Here is a 24,142-nt window from a genome sequence, read left to right as displayed (position 1 = left end):
TTGAACCTTGTTCTGACTTATCTGAGCGCCCCCTTTAAGCCACTTCATAATAGTCCTCTTCGTCTTCTGACTCTTAAAACTGCATTCGTTGTTGCCATCACCTCTGCCTGGAGAGTGAGGGCCAGATGTAGGTCGCCAATTACCGGTCGGTAACGGCCGATTTCGGCCGTTACCGACCGGTATTTGGTTTTCGAGATGTAGGGGGCCCGCATTTTACTGAATCTGTAAATTTACCGATTCGGTTAATTTACAGATACGGTAAAATACCATGAAATACTATCTCATGGTAAATAACGAATTCCTGTGTACATGCACATCTGTCAATCAATCAATCAATCAGAAAATTTGTATAGCGCGCTACTCACCCGTAAGGGTCTCAAGGCGCTGAGGGGGGGGGGGGGGGGTCGCTACTGCTCGAACAGCCAGGTCTTGAGCGGTTTCCTGAAGGAGAGGTGATCCTGGGTCAGCCGTAGGTGAGTGGGGAGGGAGTTCCATGTCTTGGCTGCCAGGTAACAGAAGGATCTTCCTCCTACGGTGGATTTCCGAATTCTTGGGACGGAGGCGAGGGCGAGGCTGGCGGATCGGAGCTGGCGGGTGGGTGTGTAGAAGGTGAGACGGCTGTTGAGGTACTTCAGGCCCATGTCGTGGAGAGCCTTGTGTGCGTGGGTGAGGAGTCTGAACGTGATCCTCTTGTTGACGGGGAGCAAGTGCAGGTCTTTCAGGTGGGCAGAGATGTGGCTGTGGCGCGGGATGTCCAGGATGAGTCGTGCTGAGGCGTTCTGGATGCGCTGGAGTCTTTTCTGGAGTTTGGCCAGACGGCTGGTGACGAGGGCCTGGGTGACCGTCTTCCTGGTTTCGGTGGGGATCCATCGGAAGATCTTTCGGAGCATGCGCAGGGTGTTGAAGCAGGATGATGAGACTGCGTTCACTTGCTTGGTCATCGTGAGGGAGGAGTCCAGGATGACGCCCAGCTTGCGTGCGTGGTCCGTTGGTTTGGGTGTGCTACCCAGGGCAGGGGGCCACCAGGAGTCGTCCCTGTGCATGAACACCTGTGCCATGTGGCACACATACATGCCCTTAGGGCATGTATGTGTGTCATATTGCACAAAAGCCAGAATCAGGGGTGCAACAGGGTGTCAAAGTGACACCCTGTCCCCCTTGTAAATTCGGTAATTTTACCGAATCGGTATTTACCGAGTCAGTAATTGCCATTGATTCCTATGGGCCTTAAGGCCCATAGGAATCAATGGCAATTACCGACTCGGTAAATACCGATTCGGTAATTACCGAATCTTACCGATTCGGTAATTGATTTGGTAAAAATACCCACATCCCGATTGACAGTTCTTAAATACCGAATCGGTATGATTCGGTATTTAAGAATCGGGGATTACCTACATCTGGCCCTGAGTGAGCTCCAGGCTCCATCTTCTAAACCTCCTTTCCTCTCTGTCCATCTGGACAAGGTTGTTCTGAGGACTCGTCCTTCTTTCCTGCCCAAGGTGGTTATGGCCTTTCATATCGGGCAGTCCATCACCTTGCCCACCTTCTTTCCTCCTCCGCATCCCTCGAAAGAGGAAGAGAGGCTCCACCGTCTGGACCCAAAACGTGCGCTCTCCTTCTATCTAGACCGCACATGCCAGTTCCGGGTGGACGACCAGCTCTTTGTTGGTTACGTGGGCGCTCAGAAGGGACGGGTGATGCACAAGCGAACCATCTCTCGGTGGGTCATCTTGTGCATCAAGTGTTTGCTACTCTTTGGCGAAAAAGGAGCCTCCTGTTGGGCTGCGCACCCATTCCACTTAAGCCACGGCGGCTACTACTGCCCAGGGTCGGGGAGTCTCCTTGCAGGACATCTGTCGGGCAGCTACGTGGGTCTCGCTGCACAAGTTTGCTAGGCCCTACTGCCTGGACAGCCAAGTCTGGAGAGATGGCTTTTTTGGCAGTTCCGTTCTCCAGGACTTTCTGGTGATCTTGGTTCAAAGACCCACCACCGAGGTTGGTATTGCTGAGGTATTTATTCTAAGGTAAGGAATCTAACACCTGTTTCTTTCAGATGCACAAGTTACTTACCTTCGGTAACGATATATCTGGAAGAAACAGTAGTTAGTGTTAGATTTCTTACCGCCCCACCCATCCTCCCCGTTCTGCGAACCGATATCTAGGGTTAAGGTCATCCCTTTCAGGCCCTAGTTTTATGGCACCAGTGTCAGTTTCTATCATGGCTCTGCGTTCCTGGCGGGGAAAGCTATGTACAGAACTGACGTCAGCGCGCGAGGGCGGCGTCTAAGTACTTCGACGTCGTTCTGACGATCACAACGGACGCGGAGCCGCAGACGCCTACCGACGCGCAGGGGTACTGCTGACGAAATTTTTCTGGATCCAGCCTGATGCCTGGGGATATTCTAAGGTAAGGAATCTAACACTAACTTCTGTTTCTTACAGATATATCGTTACCGAAGGTATGTAACTTGTGCTTTAGTGGCGTTTACTGTTTACACGTGGAATGGAGTGCTATGTGGTGGAGTAGCATACAATAAAGTGCCATTCCCACTCAGTCAGGTTAATTATTGAAGCGTAAAGTGTAGTCACGTACAGTGAAGTGTGGTTTAGTGGAGTGGCGAAGAATGTACTCTTGTAAAGCGAAATCGCATACAGTTGATTGTGGTACAGTGCAGAGGTGTATAGTGCATTTCAGTACAATGCAGTAACGTAGAGTGTAGTAGCAGAGACTGGAATAGTATAAACACCCAAGTAGTGTACGATCATGTGGTCCATAGTGGATTTGCATGTAGTGTAATAGAGTGCGTAGGGTACAGTGGAATAGTGTTGAGTTGCAAGCAGTACAACTCATACATACATGAAAGTATAATAAAATACAGTGGTGAACAGTATAATAACGTAGAGTATTGTGGTGTACATTGCAATGGAGTTAGGGCGAGTAGAATGGGGTAGCATACAGTGGATTAACATAGAATTTAGTTGTGCATACTGTATTGTAAAGTGAAGTAGCCTTCTGTAAAATTCCTTACAGTGCAGTTACGTAAAGTAAACAGTGGAGTGGGGTTAAGGGGAGTGCAGAAAGTACGAGAGATGTAGCATTAAAGTGTGTTCAAAGATTGAATGTTTTTTTTCGCCAAAATATATACTTGTAGGGAGCTGGCCCTGTGTATACTGTGCCAAAATAAGGTATAGTGTACCCAGAGTCCCGGGAGTCCCCAGGGGTATAGCAGAGGCTAAATTAGGTAAGTACTAACAGGTCTCTTTGTGGTAGTGCAGGCGAGCAGTTGGCTTAACCAGAGGGTGTGTTGGGCATTTATTGTATTCACTCAATCAAGACTGATACACACACTCAGAGACTGAATCCAGACCAATTGGGTAAGTCTAAAAAAAGGTATACTTATGCTTTATTTCTAGAACCAAGCAGGGCTCGGTACAGGTAGGTAAAATATATTTAGATTGCAGGATTTCACAATGCAATGCAGATATGATTGAATTTAGCGATAGTTACAGGTTTGTATCACTTTTAAAAGCAGTTAAAATTGTACAGTAATTACTTTCAGAATACGTTTTAGCTACTTTTGGATTACTTTGAGTACTGGGGTTGGTATGCCTAGATACCACACCTTAGGATTGCAGAATACAAAGTAAACAAGACTTTTTATACTTTGCATTTTAGTTCTCTTTTCTCCATACAAACATCAGTTCAACACTTTAGGCCCAAAATCTCATAATGTGGGTTCCTATGGGAGAAAAGGTGGTAGCAGTTTCTTAGTTAAGTATACGACTTACGAATGGGAGTTTTGGGGTTTACCCAAGGTCTAGATGGGCACTTGAGTTGCACCACCAGTGGCACTGGGGCGGCTGGGTGCAGAGTGCAGGGGTCTAATGTTAGCCAATGGACCAAAAGGGTCTTCGGTTAGAGTCTACTGACGAGCAAGCCACTCTGGTGTGGGAGCAAAGCTCCTGGGGTTAAGGTTAGCACTGCAGGGGCCAACGATCAGCAGAGGAGCTTCACCACCAGCGGCAGTGAGTCCGCCAGGTGCAGGGTGTAAAAACTAGCATTTGCAATGCAATAGGTCTCGCATTTTGAGAGTTATAGCTATGGCGTAATAAATAACAATGTGTTTTACCTTTGATTTTCCCCCAGAATTGGCACTGCCAGTAGGTTTGGCTCTCATGTAACAAACATTTGTGGATACAACACATGCAAACAGCATTTTTTGAATGGTTGTGTTCACATGCTTTGGCACAAAGGTAAACCTGTTGGGTTTGCCAATACTTGTTCGAATCTGTCTGAGAGATAGGTTATCTAGGGTTGGGAGCTGTGGTGGCGACCGGTGGATGGGGTTCTATAGGTCAGCATCGAGGACAGAGAAGAGGGAGCCTCAATTGAGGCACTAGTGTGATGGTACAGAGTATATGTCTGGGCTTGTGCTTCATCTTAAGTGCATGTGTGCAGTACCTGGACTCAGTGCGCATATACCATGAATGAGAGCACATAGTGAGTCTGTGCCACACATTACTTCGATAATGCAAGTGCTTTAACACCACAGATTCAACTGCAGTGTTAAAAATGTATTTTACTGTCTCGCTGATGACCTACAATAGCATCCCCAAAAACAGTCTGCTGGGACTGAAGTGCACAGCAAGGGCCTCTGCCCTACAGCGCTCTGGACACTAGAAGAGGTGACTAATTAATGAAAAGAACCGCCTCAGCCCAGTGTGTGTGGTCAAGTTGCTGCTGCACTCCAGAGCGCCCAATTTGAGAGCCTTGGTATAGAGGAGGCCTCTGCAGTAGGCGCGGCGAAACAGCTTGGGGTTAGTAGCTGGCTCACATCATCCTAGTTCTGACAAGAAGAGGAGAACAAGAAGAGGAGAACAGCAAGAAAGAGAGAGAACCATGAGCGAGCCTGCTACCTTTTGTCTTCCCGTTGTGTATGGCTCATGCTATAGAACACTGGAGTGTGATGTGTTGAAGGCACTGCGGGTTGCGAGCAGTGCATGTTGAACACGCCTCAGAAGTTCATGACAACGTGATCAATAAGTATGCGATGTAGTTTCTCATGACTGTCTCCAAAGCGTATAAAAATACAGGCTTTTGGTGCAAAGTCCACGTCGGGAGGAAAGCAATCATTTTAACAAAACGTTGAGCTGAGCCAGCCAATTAACGTGCATACATACAAAAGGGTGCTACAATTTCTTGAATTATGGCATGCCCCTAAACTACTGGTATAAGATGACTTCAGCACTCACTGTCTGATGATACGAACTGTTACAAGGCTGAGGAGCCACCCACAGTCTCCACGACAGGGGGAGGGAGGGAAAGGGAAAGCGAAAGCGCGCCATGCGTACGTTGTGCTAAAACGCTCCGACCCTTAACCGTACGCGTGCACATCTCCTGTCCGTACATGTGCACATCACCTATCTCCCTTCGGAAGAAAAATCGACGACCATAGATCTCGCCAAGCGAGCAGCGCTTGAGCTGTGTCGCTAGGCGGGACTTAAAAAACGTCAGGGTCCCTTGCCTTCAGTTCGGAGAAGTTGCTGCAGGCTCTGGCAGGGAAACTTCTTGAAGGTGACCACCGGCTGGAGAGGTTGGTTGGGATCATGGGGGCCGCCTGGAAACCATCAGTTGGGGCATCGGGTGCAGCGGTGTCTTCTGGCGGCAGGTTTCCTTACCAGCTGCGGTCGCTGTTTGAAGGACCCTTCAGATTGAGGCTGCAGGTTTTCGTCTTGAAGCTCGAGGGATCACCAGATCCCTGGTCCGGGTGGCTGGGGAGACCTCCTGAAGGTGTTTGGCCACTCGGGCCATCGGTGTTGGGTGCAGAGTGGTGCAGAATCACAGAGTCGCTGGAATCATGAGTCTGACCTTGGAGTCTTTGTTGAGCAAATCAGGTGCTCACTGGAGACAGTCTTTAAGATGAGTGCAGGGCAGGTCCTCTGGGTTCTGGGGACTGCTGGCTGCTGGACACACCGGTTTCTTCACTGTAGGCACGTCAGCGGCGGACAGGCTAGTAGGGCTGGGGCCAAAGCAGTTGGTGCCCTCTTCTTCCTGGGTCAGCATGGCTTTCGGTCCTTCTGCTTTCTTCCCCGAATCTGAGGAGGCGATATTCAGGGTTGTCCCTAAATACTAAATTTAGGGGCATTTTAAGGGCGCAATTCAGAAACCATTCCAGGGCTGGTCGATTTTCAGAGGGCTTCTATGAGATGTCCTCTGAGTGCGTTTTACATTAAATCCCACATTGGCATAACTGTGGGTTTATTGTGCTGGTAAGTTTGCTACCAAACTTAACAGGTTTTAGTAAAGCCATTATGGAGCTGTGAAGTTCGTCATGACCAACTCCCAGACCATATACTCTTTATGGCTTTACTACACCGACAATGTCTAAGAATAGACTTAGACACTGTAGGGGTACAGGGCTCATGCTACTGTTACCTTCACCTGAGGGCTAGTGCACACTGCTAGAGGGGTGACTTACCTAGGCCTCAGGCAATGGGTTGTAGGCGTGGCACACAGGGATGTGTGCCATGTCAACTCTTCACCAAAACATGCATCCTGAAATGGAGAGTGTGTGGGTGTTAAGGTGCAGTTCCTCTATGGGTGGCACAGTAGGTGCTGCAGCCCCTAGAGGCCTTCCCTGGTCACAGTGCCCTTGACAACCATGGTACCTTTTACAAGGGGCTTACCTGTGGCCAGAGATGTTCCAATTGTGGGTACAAAGGTACAGGGTTGGGAAAGAACACAGGCCCTGGGAATCTGATTGGCAGGGACCCAGGGCACATCAAGTCAGGTTGCATCAAATGTCAGGCAAAAAGTGAGGGTTGCAAATGCAAAAAGGGGTACTTTCCTACAATACTATAATATATAAACGTTATGGGGGGTCCCAAAAGGTGGTTACATTCAATTCATGTTGCTTCATTTATTTCAGTATGTGTATTGCAAAATCAGTCAATCGAATCTGTTCATAGGTGGGCTGGATTACATACTATGGTGCGCAGATGCTTGTTTTGGGTAGTGCAGGTAAGTAGTGTAACTGTTTTATAACTTAAAAGTGGTGAGACCAGTTTTCACAATATGCTTGTGAAATATGGGTGTATTTCGCTTAATCAATGGTACATACTGATGGCAGATCATTAGCTATTTGGCTAATGACTGCCTTTACAAAAGTTGAAGGGAGGCATGTTTGTAGGTACATTTTTACAGTGTTTTTTGTAACCCTGTACGGACAATGCCATTTTATTTCAAGTAGTGCGGTAATCTTTAGTATCTGATGGAGACATCTAGCTGCAGATTCCGTACATTTGAACTTCCAGGCGAAGGCTGGATCTGGAAGATTTTGATAGCTGTACCCCTGCACGCCGATATTCGGCAACGGTCGACTCCGTGTGATGTCGCAGGCATCGGGCTTTGTCATCATTGTTACTCCAGCATAGTCTATATAGGCACCACCCCAGCAGACTGACGTCTGTTATTTTCTTTCCGTGCCAGCCAGCACAGATCCGTCGTAGAGACTTTTTGGGACGATTAGTCGACTCCTTTTTATGTGCTAGGTATGTCTAGTAAGAAAGTCTCGGGGTTCAAGCCGCACAGCGTCTGTCACCATGCCATGTCGGTCACGGACCCCCATTTGGTGTGTTTAGGGTGCCTGGAGCGCAACAACGACAGTCGTGCTCCGACTGCTGGGCCATGGCAGTAAAGCTGATTGCATCAGGTGCAGCGGAGGTCGCCTGATCGATCTCGGTCGAGAGAAAGGTCTGAGCACCGCTCCGGGGGTCAAAGTCTTCTTCCTCAAGGTCTTTAAAAAGTACAAGAAGTCTAAGCATGCTTCGACTTTGCCCCATCCGTTGCGCTACAAGATGGAGGAGCCTCAGCGTTCGGATGCCTGGTTCGACTCTGCATTTTCCTCCCTTTCCAGGGCCGGGAGCAACCCCCACCCAACTCAAAGAATGTTGTGATGCCATGTGCACAGTATTTGGCTCGCTTGATCCTGCCGTCACGCTTTCTTGCTCCGGATCAGCTGAAGGAGACCCCATGGGTTCTGCACCCTCAGCTCCAGCCACAGCCTCCTCTGCGACCTTCCCCAAAGTCAAGGCTATTGGCGTTGCCAGCGGCCACCGGTGGCGCCTTCCCCATAGTCATTCCAGACGACACAGAGCTGGTCAAGCGTCCACCGATACCAGTGCCGACAGAGTTGTTTGGCTCCATGCCGTTCAACCTGCCCTATTGTGAAGGGTTAGGCGTGGATGATGAAGATTGGGAGGGGCAGCGGACCCTTTAAAAATCCTGCAACCTATTTGAGACCTTGACTGGTATGAGGACCTGGGTGATGCCAGTGGCCTGGACACCTTCCCAGATTCTAGCATGCTGTCACCCCCTAACCTGGCTACAGCGGAGGAAGCTTCACTCACAATGTTGGTGCATAGGGCTGCAGATGTCTTGCAGCTTCCTATGATGGCAGTCAAGGCCAACGTCCCAACTGAGGTCCTGCAGCCTGGTGTCTCCTCTTTGGAACTCTTGCTGCCTTTCCAGGAGGCCTTAACAGAAGTTCTACTGGGCACCTGGTCCAAGCCAAGCACAGGGCTCCATTAAACGACAGACTCGCCAGGCAGAGCGATTTCCTCAACGGTGGCCATTAGGTAAATACATATTTTTCCCTATCTATCACCACTTTAATAAAGTGGTAATAGGTATTGGAAAAATACCAACCCTAATACTTACCTACATTACAAGGAGTAACATACAACCCAGGGAAACTCAAGGTGAAAACAAGATAGCTGCCTTTAACTTTTGTAAAGGTTGTCATTGCCAAACAGCTAATGACTTGCCATCGCTATGCACCTCGGGAATACTGTGGTACTACTGTAGCCACAGGTATAGCAAAAAAAAAACGCTTCTGCGAATCATCTGTGCACCAGAAAATGTAATCCTTCAAAATTTCGTAAAATTAAACCACCTTTTCACGCTACACAAAATGTAAGACTATTTAAAATGCATTGGATTTTACTACCTTTAGGGACCCCTCTTTTCTTTGCAACTCCTTGATTAAACGCCGCAAATCTTTCAGGACTCCAAGAATGAAACGGAGGCAGTAGGTCTGCAAAGTTTCACTGACGTTCGTCAAAAAGGTGCAAAGTTATTAAGGGACAAACATTTTAAAAATCCCTACTTCTGATCACCTTAACTAGCGACTCTGTAATGTAGGTATTTTGATAAAGATATATGGATATCTGTATAGCACACTTCAATTTCTTGATGCAAAAAAATGTATTCCAAGATAGTGTGGAAAGGCATCACAAATCGTTGTTTAGCCGGAAACCCACCTAGATCACAGTTAAAATGCAAACAAACAAGACCAACCATAATTAGTAAACGCAGTGCCATAAAAATCGACAAGGACATAGGTGAAAGCACATTGATAGTCTCACTGGGTAATAGGGCATCAGTGCACCATATCATCATTTTTTAAATACAACTCTGCATGCAATTGCAACGAAATTACTCCCAAGTACTCACCAAACATAGTATGCTAAGTGGTCAAAAACAGACAATCATATACGTGTTAGCAACAAAAGGCATTTAGAATATTGTGTATTAATTACATATTGTCTCAGAAGGACTCATACGAATCTAAGGCAATCTGTTTTGGTCTTATAACACATCACATGTTTTTGAATTACTGAAATATTACAAGGTGGCTGACTTGAATATCCATCAGGGTTGCTGATGCCTTTCCACACAAACTTGGGATAAATGTTGTTGCGTTATTGACTTTGGAGTGCGCACCTCCTTCAAGAAAATGGAAGTGTGGTCTATGGAGATTTTCAGGACCTCATCCGAGCATGCACCACCGTCGGAGGGCTGATGAGTCGTGAAAAACTATGGCCTGAATGTAGAGATATATCTGTATATGTGTGTGTGTGTGTGTGTGTGTGTGTGTGTGTGTGTGTGTGTGCATGTATCTATGTATGTATATGTGTGTGTGTATATATATATATATATATATATATATATATATATATATATTACCTACTGGCGGTCGCCAGTAGGTATATATAGTTAGGATTTTTTCTCTATGGGTTTTTTGAAAATTCTATGTCTAATAACTTTGGCGTTTGTGGACGGAATTGGCTGAAATTTTCAGGAAAATGGCACATTTTGTTTCTGAGCAGCCCCTGAAAATTTTGGGGGGGTTCGTCAAGGGGGGGCCGAGAAAAAAGGGGGGTCCCAAAACGCGTTTTTCCCATGTTAATTTCCATAGGGCGGTTGGCCTCACTTTTAGCCCGAACGGCTGAATGGATTTGCACGAAACTTGGCAAAATTGTAGGGACTGGTAGCCCGATGTGCCTTTTGTAGGTCTCAATATATGTGCTGCAGTGGATTTTGAGAAATTAACGTTTAAAAAAAGATATATATCTGTAACAGCGGACCGGGCAGCGGCCCAGGACGCGGACTTTTCGCGCAACGGAGCTTTGTGAAGCGAAGCTGATTGGTTCTCCGGCGTCTGTCAACATTCCAAATAGTCCGTAGCGGCCGCCATCTTGTCTCTCGGTAGGATCGAGAGACAAGAGGAGGCGAAAGCGAAGGGGCAAATGACTATAAGGGGGAATAGTAGATCCTCGCTGACCCCCTAGGTTTGATGTGGAGGTTTTAAAAGGGCCCCGCGGGGCAAAAAAAAAAAATAATAATAATAATCGAACGGCTGAATGGATTTGCACGAAACTTGGTAAAATATTAGGGACTGGTAGCCCGATGTGCCTTTGCTAGGTCTCAATATATGTGCTCCAGTGGATTTTGAGAAATTAACGTTCAAAAAAAGATATATATCTGTAACAGCGCTCCGCTTCGCGTACTTTTCGCGTTACGGAGCTTTGCGAAGCTGATTGGTTCTCCGGCGTCTGTCAACATTCCAAACAGTCCGTAGCGGCCGCCATCTTGTCTCTCGGTAGGATTGAGAGACAAGAGGAGGCCAAAGCGAAGGGGGAAATGACCATAAGGGGGCATAGTAGATCCTTCCTGACCTCTTAGGTTTGATGTACCATTTTGCCAAGTTTGGTGTAATTCCGTTCAGCCATTCAGGCTGTAGACGTATGTAAATGTCCTATGGAAAATTGCATGGGGAAAACACATTTGAAAGTGTTGAAATTTAGAACCAATTAAAATGTTACTTTGGTTTTGTATTTGTGTGTGATGAAAGTTAATTGGTTATGTATATATGTCAAATGAGAGGAAACCACAGCCATTTTGTGATACTACTGTCTGAGGTACATTTGTGAGGAATTTTTGGTGGTGAATTTCTGGTGTTTGATTTACACAGTACTAACACTTTTCCTACTTTTGAAAAGGTGAGTTGTTAATTTGTAAGGGGAACTATGTTGTACACTTGAAGATAATTTGAAAAATGTTTTCTGTTATTTATTTGCAGTCCTTCTGTTATACTAAATACTTGATAAAGTTAGTTTTATATTATGTATTACTAAAAATGATAAATGAAAGTGATTATTTTTTTCTGCAATTTACAGCAAGCAATTTCAAAATAAAATGGCTCACAATGAAGAGACCGTGGCAATTTCTTTTGAATTGTCCACTACATTGATTGAAATTGAGAGCACCAATAATGAAACATTGTCACAAGGAGGACATGACTTGTATGATTCCATTAGATTGATTGAAATGGACAGCACCAAGAATGAAATATTGTCACAAGGAGATGACTTGAATGATTCCACTACGTTGATTGAAATTGAGAGCAGCAATAATGAAATATTGTCACAAGGAGGAGATGACTTGTATGATTCCATTAGATTGATTGAAATGGACAGCACCAATAATGAAATATTGTCACAAGGAGGAGATGACTTGAATGATTCCACTACATTGATTGAAATTGAGAGCACCAATAATGAAATATTGTCAGAAGGAGGAGATGACTTGAATGATTTTTTTGATCAATCTCTTGATGGCGAATTTATCGAGTGTTTGGAGACGATAGAGTTACAAGAATCATTATTGCAGACTTTTCATGAGGACATTGCTGATGAGGACATGTTACTAGTTCTTTCAAATTTAGAAAATTCTGAAGAATAAATTTATATTTAGAAATCAAAAATTGTTTGAGACATTATTCATTTTTATTTTTAATTTATGAGGTTGTAGCGAAGTGATTGTAGTATAAAATGAGACTTATAGTATAGAGTGCAACATTTTTATGTTACATGGTAAGTTTACTCATATTTACTTCCCTTCTGCCACTATATTATCTCCAATGTGTATTTGACATCTCTTCTTCATCTCCGGCCTCCTTTCTCTCACTGTGTGTCTCCGATGCATCTTATCGGTGCTATTTTGTGTAATTACAGAAGAGAGTAAAATAAAATAGTTCGGAACGTGAAAAGGGGGCAAAGTAGAGTACTCCTCACCCCCTAGGCCTTTTTAGGCGGTCCCAAAAGGATCAGTTTCTGCTTTCCTGAGAGATTATGGTATGAGTTCCATATACCACAATAACTTGCATTACAACATGCAAGATATCTATCTCCTATTACCAACTTTTGGAGATATTCGCGCTAAGCGCGAATATCTCCAAAAAGTAACACCTGCCCTGAGCAGTTCTTAGCCATGTTATCCAATGGGAGGTGGATAACATGGCTAAGAGCATTAGCTCGGTAATGTATGAATATCGCTGAGTTTTTAGCGATAGTCATGCATTGCGGCCGTTTATTATCGCATTTGTGATAAACCTTGATAATAGCAAGGTTTATCTTTGATAATTTCTGACGATGCTTAGCGGTAAAAAATTCGTTGGTAAGCATCGTTAGCGATAAATATCGCTTAACTTTGGTAATATGCCCCAACGTCTGTTAACGTTCGATTCGAAGGAAATGAGGAAGTGTTGAAAAACATTGTCTGCGCCATCTTGCCTTTTTTGAAATGCCACACTTTTGTCGTGCACGGCAGCCATTTTAGATGTCTTGACCAGACCCACTCTCTGCACGCTGTCGATTCGTAGCATGGCTCCTCACCCTCGCAAGCATCTTCCCCAGGCACTGGTCACCCCCGCTCTCTGTCTTATGCATGGGCAATAAACCTCCCCCCATCTGCGCTGCTCTTCCCTGAGAATCACACTCTGTGCCCGCCCGACACCTCCCTTTCGCCCTATTCACTACCGCACCCTCTGACACTCCTCTTCCTCTGTGTCCGATTGTCCAGGCTATCAGCTAGCCCTGCAGATGTAGTTTATGGCCTCAGCTGTAAAGAATCACCCCTCTTCAAAGGAGTTATAGTAGATCAAGGCCCACACCCGATGAGATCCGTCACACCACACGTGTTCCTACTATCTGAAAACTATCCTGTATTGTGATTGGGGAGGGGATCGAGCCTGAAGCGGAAGATTCCAGGAATGACTCTTTGTACATCAAAGTTTTTACAATTATGTCTCACATTAAAAATATATAGCACTCCAACAAAGTAGTAGGAATATAAAACTTTAATAACATATAAATATATACAACAAAACAAAAACAGTAAAAACATTTAAACAACGAAGAGACCGTGGCAATTTCTTTTGAATTATCCAATAGATTTATTGAAATTGACAGCACCAATAATGAAATATTCTTGTCAGTAGCGGTCTGTTGTGCGAATAGTTCCAAGGCAGCAGAACGCGCTGAAATCTAGATGGCACTAAAGTGATGTCTAGCAAGTTGCCGCCCAGCACATAACGGCGTGGGGCGCCGCGGGGGTGAGTGAGTCCAGTAGGCACCACAGCTATTCTTACCGGCATTGCAGAATTACTGCTGGGGACAATGCCTGTGCTGTAGCAGGGTCACAGCAGAAACAAAAAGGATTCTGTTGAAGATGTTGTTGGTTTTCAATTTGAAAACAGTTCTGGTGTCAACTGCTATGCTAATGTAGTGGTTAATGTTTTGTTTTCTCTAGAAAATGTAAAAGAGGGGGAGGCAGTCCAAAGTTCCGTTAAAAGGGCAAAGGAAAGGATCGGTGGTTTGAACTATCAGTCAAAAAGGGGAGGGGGTGCAACAATTTTTCCTACCGGGTCACACTGTGCTTTTACCGGAAGTGAGGTCTGCAGGATTCTAGTAATTCAAAGTGAGGCTGGCGCCGACGTCCCGCGAATACAGTTTCGTCACTCCACGGGTGATCATGGCAGTCATTCCCCATCGGGGGTCGGAGACTCCCGCGGCTCCTCTAGAATCTTCAAGGTCGTGGAGGACTACGGTGGTGGAGTCAACCAGTGACCGGGCCATTTCTTTATGCTGGGCCCGCTCTTGCCAGGTCGACCGCCATTTTGAGAGTTCGGTAGCTACTGGCGATCGCGGGGTCAAATGAGCGGACGGGCTCCACCCTGCCGGGCGAGACGTTGCAGCATGGCCACAGTGGAAGAACTCTTTTCCGGGCGCCTGGAGCGCTGAGGGTGCAGCTGGGAAGCCTCCACTGGGGAGGCGGGAGAGGCCTGTTCGCACCGTCTCTCCCTCCCAGTGCACCCCATGGCGTCTCGCTTGATATTTGTTATGGACGGACCAGGCGATGAGGACGAGGGGGGGGGGGGGTCGGAGGCATGTGCAAGACATCCCCCCCCAGGGTTGTTGCAGCAATTATACAAGAAAGAAGAAGTGTCCCGTCCGTCTTCGGGCTGGGCTTCCGGTAGATGTCGGCCGGACGCCCCTGGCTCTGGCCCCATGAACGGGTTTCTTGGTTTATCGGCTGCAGCCGGATCCCGTCGGCCTCGGCCCCCCGACCGTTGGTGGCCGGACCGGAAGAGCATGTGGCGGGACTACCTGCAACTCTCAAGGGCCACCGCGGCCGGACTGGGAGAGAGAGGGGAGGGTCGAGGAGACATTCCCCCCCCCCCTGCAACTGTTCAGCGTTGTAAAGGCAATCCCCTGGCCGGGTCCCGCTGGTCTCGGCCTCTCCTCCGGCTACACCCTACGTTAGGATCTCCTGGCCGAGGCGTGGCAGCAGGACCTGCCTTATATGGGCTGCTCCCGGCTGGGCGTAGCCGGAACCCTGCTCCACCTTGGAAGTTTCCAGAGTGGGGGCGGATGTTCTACTGACTTGCATTTTCCCTAGTCTATCGATTTTTTTGGCGTGGCAGGCGGTGGGACAGCGAGGGGTGATTTGGTTTCTCTTACTGTTTTTCTGGTCTCTCACCAATGGCATATTTTAACGTTTTCTTGTTTCTAGGACATTAACAGGTTTTATCATTACGTTATGTTATCGTTTCTTTGTTCGTTGTTTAATAAAAGTTCATGTTCATCAGTGGCCTACTGATTTTCGTTTTCCTATTCTTTTCTTTCCAGGTTGTTTCATGCTAAAGTTTCTGTTAACAGGATACAGTGATCACTTCGTTATTATTGCATATGTCCTTTTCACTAGGGGTGCTCTCTGGTCGGGCCAGATGACGTATGTCTAGTAAATGGTCCGGGTGAAACAGGTGCATCAATCAGTGGGGAGTAGATAGGCATGACAGATTACAACGGGGGAGAAAGGTCCGCATTACGTACCCTTTCACTACTTGCAAAGATTTTCCTACGTTTATTTGCAAACAGGGAATACCTCCAAAAAGAACTAATTCCCAAACAGTCAATGTTCGGACAATCAATCAATCAATGAGGAATGAAATAGGTACGACGTGTTAAAGGCTTGCGTTACCTACCCTTCACTATCTGCAAAGGGAGAGAGAATATTCCTATTCTTCCTCGTTTGCAGGCAGAGAAGATCCTTAAGAGAACCAACTTCGAACAATTCAATGCTCGATTCAAACAATCAACAAGGGGTACTGTGAACACAAATGAACGTCGCTTATGTACATACGCATTGCTATTTTCAACAGGTTGTTCCTAATGTTTCTATTTTAGCGAGGTCAAAAAGAGATCCCATTAGTGGCCTACTGATTTTGCTCGATTCCTTTTGTTTTTTTACACGGTTTTTCGCTATCTGCAAAGACTAAACAGAGTATTGCGACTCTGTGCTTGTTTGTAAATAGAGAATGAACCAAAGAGAACAATCAATCAAATGGAGAGAGAAGCAGGCACGACGGATTACAAAGGGGGCAAAGGGCTGCGTTAACTACCCTTCACTATCTGCAAAGAGAGAGTACTCCTAATAGAAATGAGGGGTGGGGGGCAGCATTCAAAGCAGATCAGTGTGCATAAACACGAAAATGTTTTTACTTACCACGTACTTGACATTCGACAGCTTATGATATTTGCTATTAAAAAACCATTGAAATTCACTGAAAAACCCATAGGTTATAGACCATATATAGTTAGGAATTAGCATTTACAAAACCTTGAAAATTCACTGAAAAAACCATAGGTTATAGACCATATATAGTTAGGAATTCGCATTTACAAAACCTTGAAAATTCACTGAAAAAACCATAGGTTAGAGACCATATATAGTTAGCTGGACATTTTATTGACATAAAACCAATGAAATTCCATATATAGTTAGTTGCACTAACTATATATCGCGCACCCGCAATCCACTGCTGATGATGTCACATATTACATCATTCATGACATGGTCAGTGACATCACTGATGACATCACTGATGACATCTCAAATGACATCACTGATGACATCACTGATGACATCTCATTTGACATCAATGACCACATCACTGATGATATCATTCATGTGACAATACAATGCATCTCCTCACATTTTAATATAACCTCTGTTTCACCCAGTGTTAAAAAGAGTATAATTTTTGAAACCATTGACACACCAATACTAGTTACTACATACGCACTCACTGATTGCTACGTCTACACACACCTTCACTCATTCACCCATACAATCATTCATACATACAATCACTCATCTTTACAACACTATCATATGCACTCATACACCTATACAGACACTCAGTCTGCCACTCATCCATGGAGTTACTTACACACCTAGTCAGTCCTGTAAAGAATCAATGAGACTTCCATTTTCTTGTCTATACAGTTAAACATAGAGCACCTTACATTTTCAAACATGTACTAACACATACTTAGTTTCTTATACAATCATTGATACAAGTACAGATTGATCTGCACAGAGTCACACACCTCCCAGCTAGCCACACACACACTCAGTCTCCCATACAAATACTTGGGCAATCAATCAATAACCCATATAGTTACTCATATAGCTACTGATCAACACATGCAGCAGTTTACAGAACAACAGACATAATGATGCACAAATTAAGACAGTTTAGTCACTAACCCATGCACTCAGTGAGACACATTTAATCACTCACTCATACATTCAGTCATGCACCTACTAAATCCTTCGTCCAGACACTTATACATCCACTAATTCTTCAATATGTAAGACATATTTTAACTTTACAGACTTATACAGTCACTGGATGTAGTCATCAGTGATGTCATTTGAGATGTCATCAGTGATGTCATCAGTGATGTCACTGACCATGTCATGAATGATGTAATATGTGACATCATCAGCAGTGGATTGCGGGTGCGCGATATATAGTTAGTGCAACTAACTATATATGGAATTTCATTGGTTTTATGTCAATAAAATGTCCAGCTAACTATATATGGTCTCTAACCTATGGTTTTTTCAGTGAATTTTCAAGGTTTTGTAAATGCTAATTCCTAACTATATATGGTCTATAACCTATGGTTTTTTCAGTGAATATATATATTTATATCCAACACCCATCCTTCTCCGGACCCGTGAGAAAGGAACGGCTGTTCCGAAACGCGTTGGGCGGTTGTTTGTCATTTAACTAAAGAAATAAACCATGTTTGAACTGAATTTTCAGCTTGGCGCAATCTGTTTCTTTGATGAGAAGGATTGGTGTTGGAGGTAAAAAGGATCGCGTCCTTGCCGGTAGCCTGCCGCCATTTGTTGGCAGAGGTCACGCGAAAAACTTTGGACTTGAGATATATAGATACACACGTACACATACATACATACTTGTTCAGAATTGTTAATGACAGAATATTCCTAAGCTGCTTAAGTGCATTAATGAATCTGCATAAAATCGTCAACGCTGCGCATGTCCTGGAGTAAAAATTTAGAAAACCATTCTCGATAAACATGTCACTGAAAATAGTAAGTTTGTTAAGCTTTTAGAATCCTGTGGTGGATTTATAGAACAAATTATAGGCTTGCTTCCACATAATACTGGCAGTTCTTCATTGAGATAGGAACTACTACAAAATGCTTGAAATAGACTACTTGATTGCACTTCATCCTTTTACTTTGTTATGGTTTGTGAATTTAATAATACCGACATTTGCTGTATTTCTTTTATTTTCTTGTTAAAATTAGTGTTGCCGGAGGAGGAGCTATGCCAGCAGCCAAGATGGCCACGTGAGCTCCCGGCTCCGCCGACGTCCGCCAGGAGCTCGTATATCCTGTTCTCAATCCTGAATTCACACCAGTCTCCTGGGTTCGTGAAGTATTCCTGCTTCTAAAGGTGTAACACCGAGCTTTTTATCTTGTCGGATGCCAAAGATACGCCGTGTTCCCATTCTCGGCCTAACATCGTGTGGAAGCCGGGGCCTCGATTTCTAGCCTATCCGGGTTGGAGTTGATCAACATCGGCCGCTGGACCTGGACTGAGCCCGGTCCCCCGGAGAGCATCGTAAACTGCTTGTTTGATGCTGACATTGTGAGCGGTCTACACCGTGGAGACAACAGCGTTCCACGCCGATCGCCGTGTTCGGGGGCCCGGAGACCCTGCCCCTTCCCGGGGTTGACGGGCCGGGGCCCTCGCTGCCGGCGAAGGTGTCGATCTGGCACGACGGAGAGCGCCCATTATTGTCTTCGGATTTGCGTGGCCTGTTACCCCGGAGAAGCCGGCCTCCGGGGTTCGAATCCTGTTCTGCCTCTTCGTGAGAGGAGATGGGGCGGACGGAGAGTACGCCATCGCTGCAGGTCGTCATGGCCGCCATTGAGGCGCTCCATTCACAATCCACCGCTGTATTCCGGACACTGATCGTGCAAGTGGACGGTATCTTGGGACTGGCACACGACTCTCCGTTTAGTCCTAATACATCTGTGGTACCAGCGGCGCAATGTACGCCTGAGATCGAGTACCCGGGCAGACCCTGGCTTTCAAGTGCTTTGTCGGCCCCCAATTCACACTCAGCGAGCCCGCGATTGTCGCTATCGTTCCCTGCTCGATCCTGTTGCCGCCTCGTACAGATATGGACAATCTTCTGTTCTGTAACAAGTTCCAAAGTGACTGTTGGGGAGATTTGCTACTTCTGGACACATTCCCTCACTCGTTTTGTGGCTATCGTGACCTATCCTTTTGTCGATCCTGCAACACTGATGTTGACTTTAATGAACGTTCTGCCTTTTCCTTTGTGATGGTGGTCCGAGTGAAAGAGACTCTCCCGAAATACCGTACTGGTCAGGGTTGAACTTGAGGGCTTGGTCTTGATAATATGGCTTGATTCAATGCCGGGATTGTCACATGTAATGTGCTGGGAGTTGGGTGGTGCTTTGTGTACTCCCCCGATTGGTTTGTATATTTTGCTAAATGTTGGTTCGATTATGTCTCGGGGTGGTCACTGCTGGCGGGGGGTACGGGAGACCGGGGGTGTGTTTGCTTTTACGACATTCCCTACTCCATCTTTTCCCTTCCCTTGGGGTTAGTTTAGTGGGCGACAGGCACGCTGCTAGTGGGTTAGGTCGTAGCCATCCGCAGGGGTGCTGGGTGGGGGGTTGAGGGGGGAGTTTGTTATTTTTCCTTTCTTTTGTTCTATGACCTTTCTTTTCCCCTTTTCCTTTCTTCACGAGAGATGTGGCGTATTGTCCTGATTTGTATTCATCATATTTGGGTATCGAACGTCTGGTCTTCATATCCTGTATTCTGGGTGGGCGGGATTCGGCGATGTTTGCTTAGGTTCACGGTAACGTATTGTTTTACCTTTGCCCTACGCTGCTATTGATGGCGTTCAGATGCTTTCAATTGTTCTGTATTTTCTTAATTGACTTGCCTGTCCACCATTACGATATGTTCTTCCGAATGATGCCTGATATGTATATTTTTACTCTTGTGTTATAATTAATAAAAATATATATATATATATAAAAAAAAAATTGTATTGCCAATGTAGGAAGTAGAAAAAAGTCTGTAGAACTCTTAATTGAATACAGGTTTTTGTAACTTAGCAACATTTTTCTTCCACCACAACCCCCCTTCTTTTTTTATTGAGATCAGACTGTTCTTTAAAATAAATTGATAAACAGTGAGCACTTTAAACTGAGCCTTAAATAGAGACAAATCTGTGGACTTGAATACATTTTAAAACGTGAACAGAATTAATTTTTGGCTTGAGACTGCTACTTGTTTACAGAAAGTCAAAGCCACTGTCCTAAACCCTGGGTTAATTGATAGTTAACAAGATCTATATTAGCAGCCGTAATTCTTATGGCCTTACATGCACTTGAATGTCTTACATTTTTATATTGATTTTGAATAAAATATTACAATCATTTCAAAATGTTTACATCTTCTAGTATTTTTTTTTGTTGTAATGTCTGGTTTATAAATCTGAATATATGTCCTTTCTGTTTTATTCATGTTATATCTTTGCTTTAAACAGCAATCAAAGTATAAAGTGATCAACAAGGACCAATGGTGCAATGTGTTAGAGTTTAGTCGAACAATAAATCTTGACCTCAGCAACTATGATGAAGATGGAGCATGTAAGTTAGACTATTCAGTTGTTTATTTGAGTCCATTTTAGTCTGAGCTTACCCCCTTCTCTTGTGCAGCATTTGCTTTTATCTGTATACAACTTCTACTCCCTACATTGAAGGACTCTCAGGGATACTGAGGCAGTGTTTTCAAGATTTTTCTGACAGAGAGAGTAAATATTGAAGCACAACATTGTGCTTGACTTGAACTTCAAAATTAAATACATTTAGAGCATGATATGATAACTATATATTTGTGCACCGTTTTAGAAACCTTTCTTGAATGTTATCAGACATTGGGGGAAAACACATTGTGCAATATTTCTTTCTAATGTAAAATCAATCAATATTAGCTCTTAGGTCTAGTTAAATTGATTCCATTACAGTAGAAAGGGGACCTTCATACCTTGAATGGTTAAGTCTTTTTAGGTGTCTAGCTTATATACAAGCTGGAATTAAATACTTTTGAATCTTAAAGCAATAGATTTGCTCCAGGTTATGTTGTGGTAGTGATTGATCAATGTTGTCCCTGGGATGTGGTTTGGTCATATACGTTGATTTGCATTGCAGTACTGAATTTTAAACCATGTATAACTCTTTCTCAACAGGGCCAGTGTTGTTGGATGAATTTGTGGAATGGTATAAAGAGAAACGGATCCCATAGAAACTTTTGCACAGCAGCTTACAAGTCATTGTTACTACAGTTATGTCAGCCATTAGCCATAAATTGCTGTTTGTATCAAAGCGCATGTTGCTTTTCTTTTTTGCACTGTATTCCTGTTTCAGGGAACCTTGGGTGTTCATTATTTGACAGGTCAGCTATGCTTTCTGTGTAGCATTGCTCTCCTTGAAAGCTGCTATGTACTTTATTGGTACATCTGCCAATGTCCTCACTGTGATTGTGTATATTGCCTTCTAAATTTTGTATATGTGTATAAAAGATGCTTCACCTAGAGATGATTTCTGCTGATATGTATTGTAAAAATCGTTGTTGCCTATTTCTAGTAACTTTTTCAAGAAATATACAATTTCATTATGCTGTATCTTAACTCTAGAGTTTTCAATTGCAACAAGAAACCCTTTGACGTGGCTAATCACCACATGTAATATTCCTTTAAGCCCAAAAGTCTTTCTTGCCCATCATTAAGCATTACTTTTTTATGTCATTTATTTTTCTCCCTGTAAATATTTCCCTACCAGACATTAACGTACAAAAAAAATGTTCAAAGTGTTTAGTTACATAAAATGTAAAGGAAATGTAACAGTATTTTAGCATCCATTACATTTCATTGGTAACGTTTACTTTTTGTTTTGTGTACATATCTGTCGTTTTTTGAGTTGCAAAAGTAAAATTGGCAGATCAACCTCTACATTAGCTTTGTGAAAATGTCAATTATTTGTCATAACTTATCAAAGCCTTTTTTTTACAGCTACCCAACTTCAAGTTAACTTTGGGGCTTGGATATGTGTGTGAGTTAGACGGCTTCCTTCTCCTGAATTACCCAATTCTTGTTAGTAACTAGAAGAACCTCTAATGTTATAAACATTCTGGTTGTGCTCAGTGCCCAGGTAACACATTGGCAACTAACTGAATTTAACCTGGATTGTCATCTTCACCTTAAAATCCAATACTTTCAAAGGTATGAAATTGAATAAGAAGTGGTCCATCCAGAAAAGAATTGATACACGTCGTTTGACTGTACAAGAACATCTACTCGGTTATTGTTGACCATCCTCTTCTGTGGCTGACCTGGGAGTATTTAATAATTAATTCAGGGTATGAGTATTTTGCAAGTGAAACTGCTTCATTAAAGCCTCAGTGGCAAGCAAACACTTTAAAAATGTAGGTGCTTAGTTGGAAAAACTAGGGTTTGTTATTGACAAATTAAAAAACCTTCTAAATTTTGTCTTGTAGTCTTCAAGTTATTCTTCATGAATGTACGTTATAACCTGATCAAAATAAAATACAAAGTGTAAAAAATGAAATGCACTGTTGTATGGGGTTTGAGTAAAAGAAAAGAAAATCAAACCTTTTCAGTTATTTTCCCCAAATAGTCACAGTAAAAAAGGGTTACCTGAAACTTAATCCTGAATATAACCAAAAAGGCTTGAACCATGTATTTCAGAAATTATTTAATTTTTGTTTTTAGCTCAGCTGCTTACTTATTGCTCTCTATAACTAATTAACAAACTACATTTTCCAGCAACAAGACACCTATGGTAACTACGCACTCTATAAGTTCACCAATCAACCATGCTGAATTTGCACAGTAAAAGGGGCAGATCCACAAAAAATGTATTGAAGCATTCTGTGTTTGCAGGTCAGTTGAGTTTTCTCTTTTCATTATGTTGTTAAGAGAAGGTGAAGCATGGCAGCATGCAGATTATTCGGTTTTCTCCATTATTCATTCAAATTACGTTTCTTTTGTAATCCCTGCCTTACCCTTCTTGGGCATATTGTCAACATGCTTGCAGTCTTACAAATAGAACCCTGTCAAAGTTTCCAGCTCTTTCTTTTGTTCCTCTTATTTATATTCTTCCTTTGATGTGCTGCATTTCAAAGTTTTCCTATTAATATTCCTTTACTGTAATGTCATGATAGGGACTTGACTATGATTAGCGATTTTCTATTAATTGCAGAACTTTACTCCGCACAAAATCTGTAATTTGTTCTTACTGAAAGTCTCCCCATGCATCTTAAGTTTCAAAATATATTTGTTCGAAGCACTTGTAAATAAAGCATACACACTGATAGAATTTCAGCAGCTTTAAGTTATTAAGTTTAGGTTTTAGTTCTTTGTGTCACATGCAGAGAAGCCTAGACAGCTGTTTCGCAGAGAGTGGTGAATCAAAAGTATTGATCTTTAAAGTGATGTTAGTGTTCAATGTCACATTAATGGGAGCCAAGAATTGTTGTGTTGGATGTTTTATTTGCTATGATGTGTGCAGTAGCCTTGCCAGTAGTGTAATGCCTCAATATATCTAGCTTTCTAAATTGCTTAAAAAGTGTACCTACTCATTCTGGACTTCTACCCAGTAAATACAGGACAATGCCAGTTAAATAGATTTTCTATCTTAGAGGATTCACAAATTATTTTTTCAGTAAAATAAAAACTCCATCTTGCATTAATTCATGGTGATTTTTTGTTCCTTCAATAAATTAGTACCTTCATCTTTCTGGAATTGAATTTCTGGATTTTTTAAAATGATGTTTTCTGCAGGATTTGTAGAACTAGTGATTGCATATCCGATCTAATAGACTTCTTTGTATTTATTTAAAGAATGGAGGGCCCACCGTGTTATCAGAAAACCAAAAAAAAGAATGGAGGGCCTTATTGGAGATTCTAGCACGATCATCTTCATCACTTTAAAATCTTTGTACATTGGGCTAACAAGGCCAATAAAGTACCTTTTCATAGACTCGATTAGTATTTACGGAGCTGA

At 43.7% G+C, this 24,142-nt stretch overlaps 1 protein-coding gene across 3 annotated transcripts in view; it reads left to right on the top strand.

Annotated features, from left to right (window-relative positions):
- Positions 1-22,603, top strand: part of DCUN1D4 (defective in cullin neddylation 1 domain containing 4) — a 549,716-nt gene extending 527,113 nt beyond the window's left edge. For all 3 annotated transcript variants that reach the window (XM_078678202.1, XM_078678205.1, XM_078678206.1), the window contains 2 exons: positions 20,605-20,707; positions 21,307-22,603. In XM_078678202.1, the coding sequence (XP_078534328.1) occupies positions 20,605-20,707; positions 21,307-21,362 (159 nt within the window). In that variant the 3' untranslated portion in view covers positions 21,363-22,603. The remainder of the gene's footprint in view (positions 1-20,604; positions 20,708-21,306) is intronic.
- The last annotated feature ends 1,539 nt before the right edge of the window (positions 22,604-24,142 follow it).

Source organism: Lissotriton helveticus, chromosome 2_2, assembly GCF_964261635.1.
Source record: "Lissotriton helveticus chromosome 2_2, aLisHel1.1, whole genome shotgun sequence".
Lineage (NCBI taxonomy): Eukaryota > Metazoa > Chordata > Amphibia > Caudata > Salamandridae > Lissotriton > Lissotriton helveticus.
The sequence above is the reverse complement of the archived record's forward strand: the minus strand, read 5'-3'. Positions and strand labels throughout refer to the sequence as shown.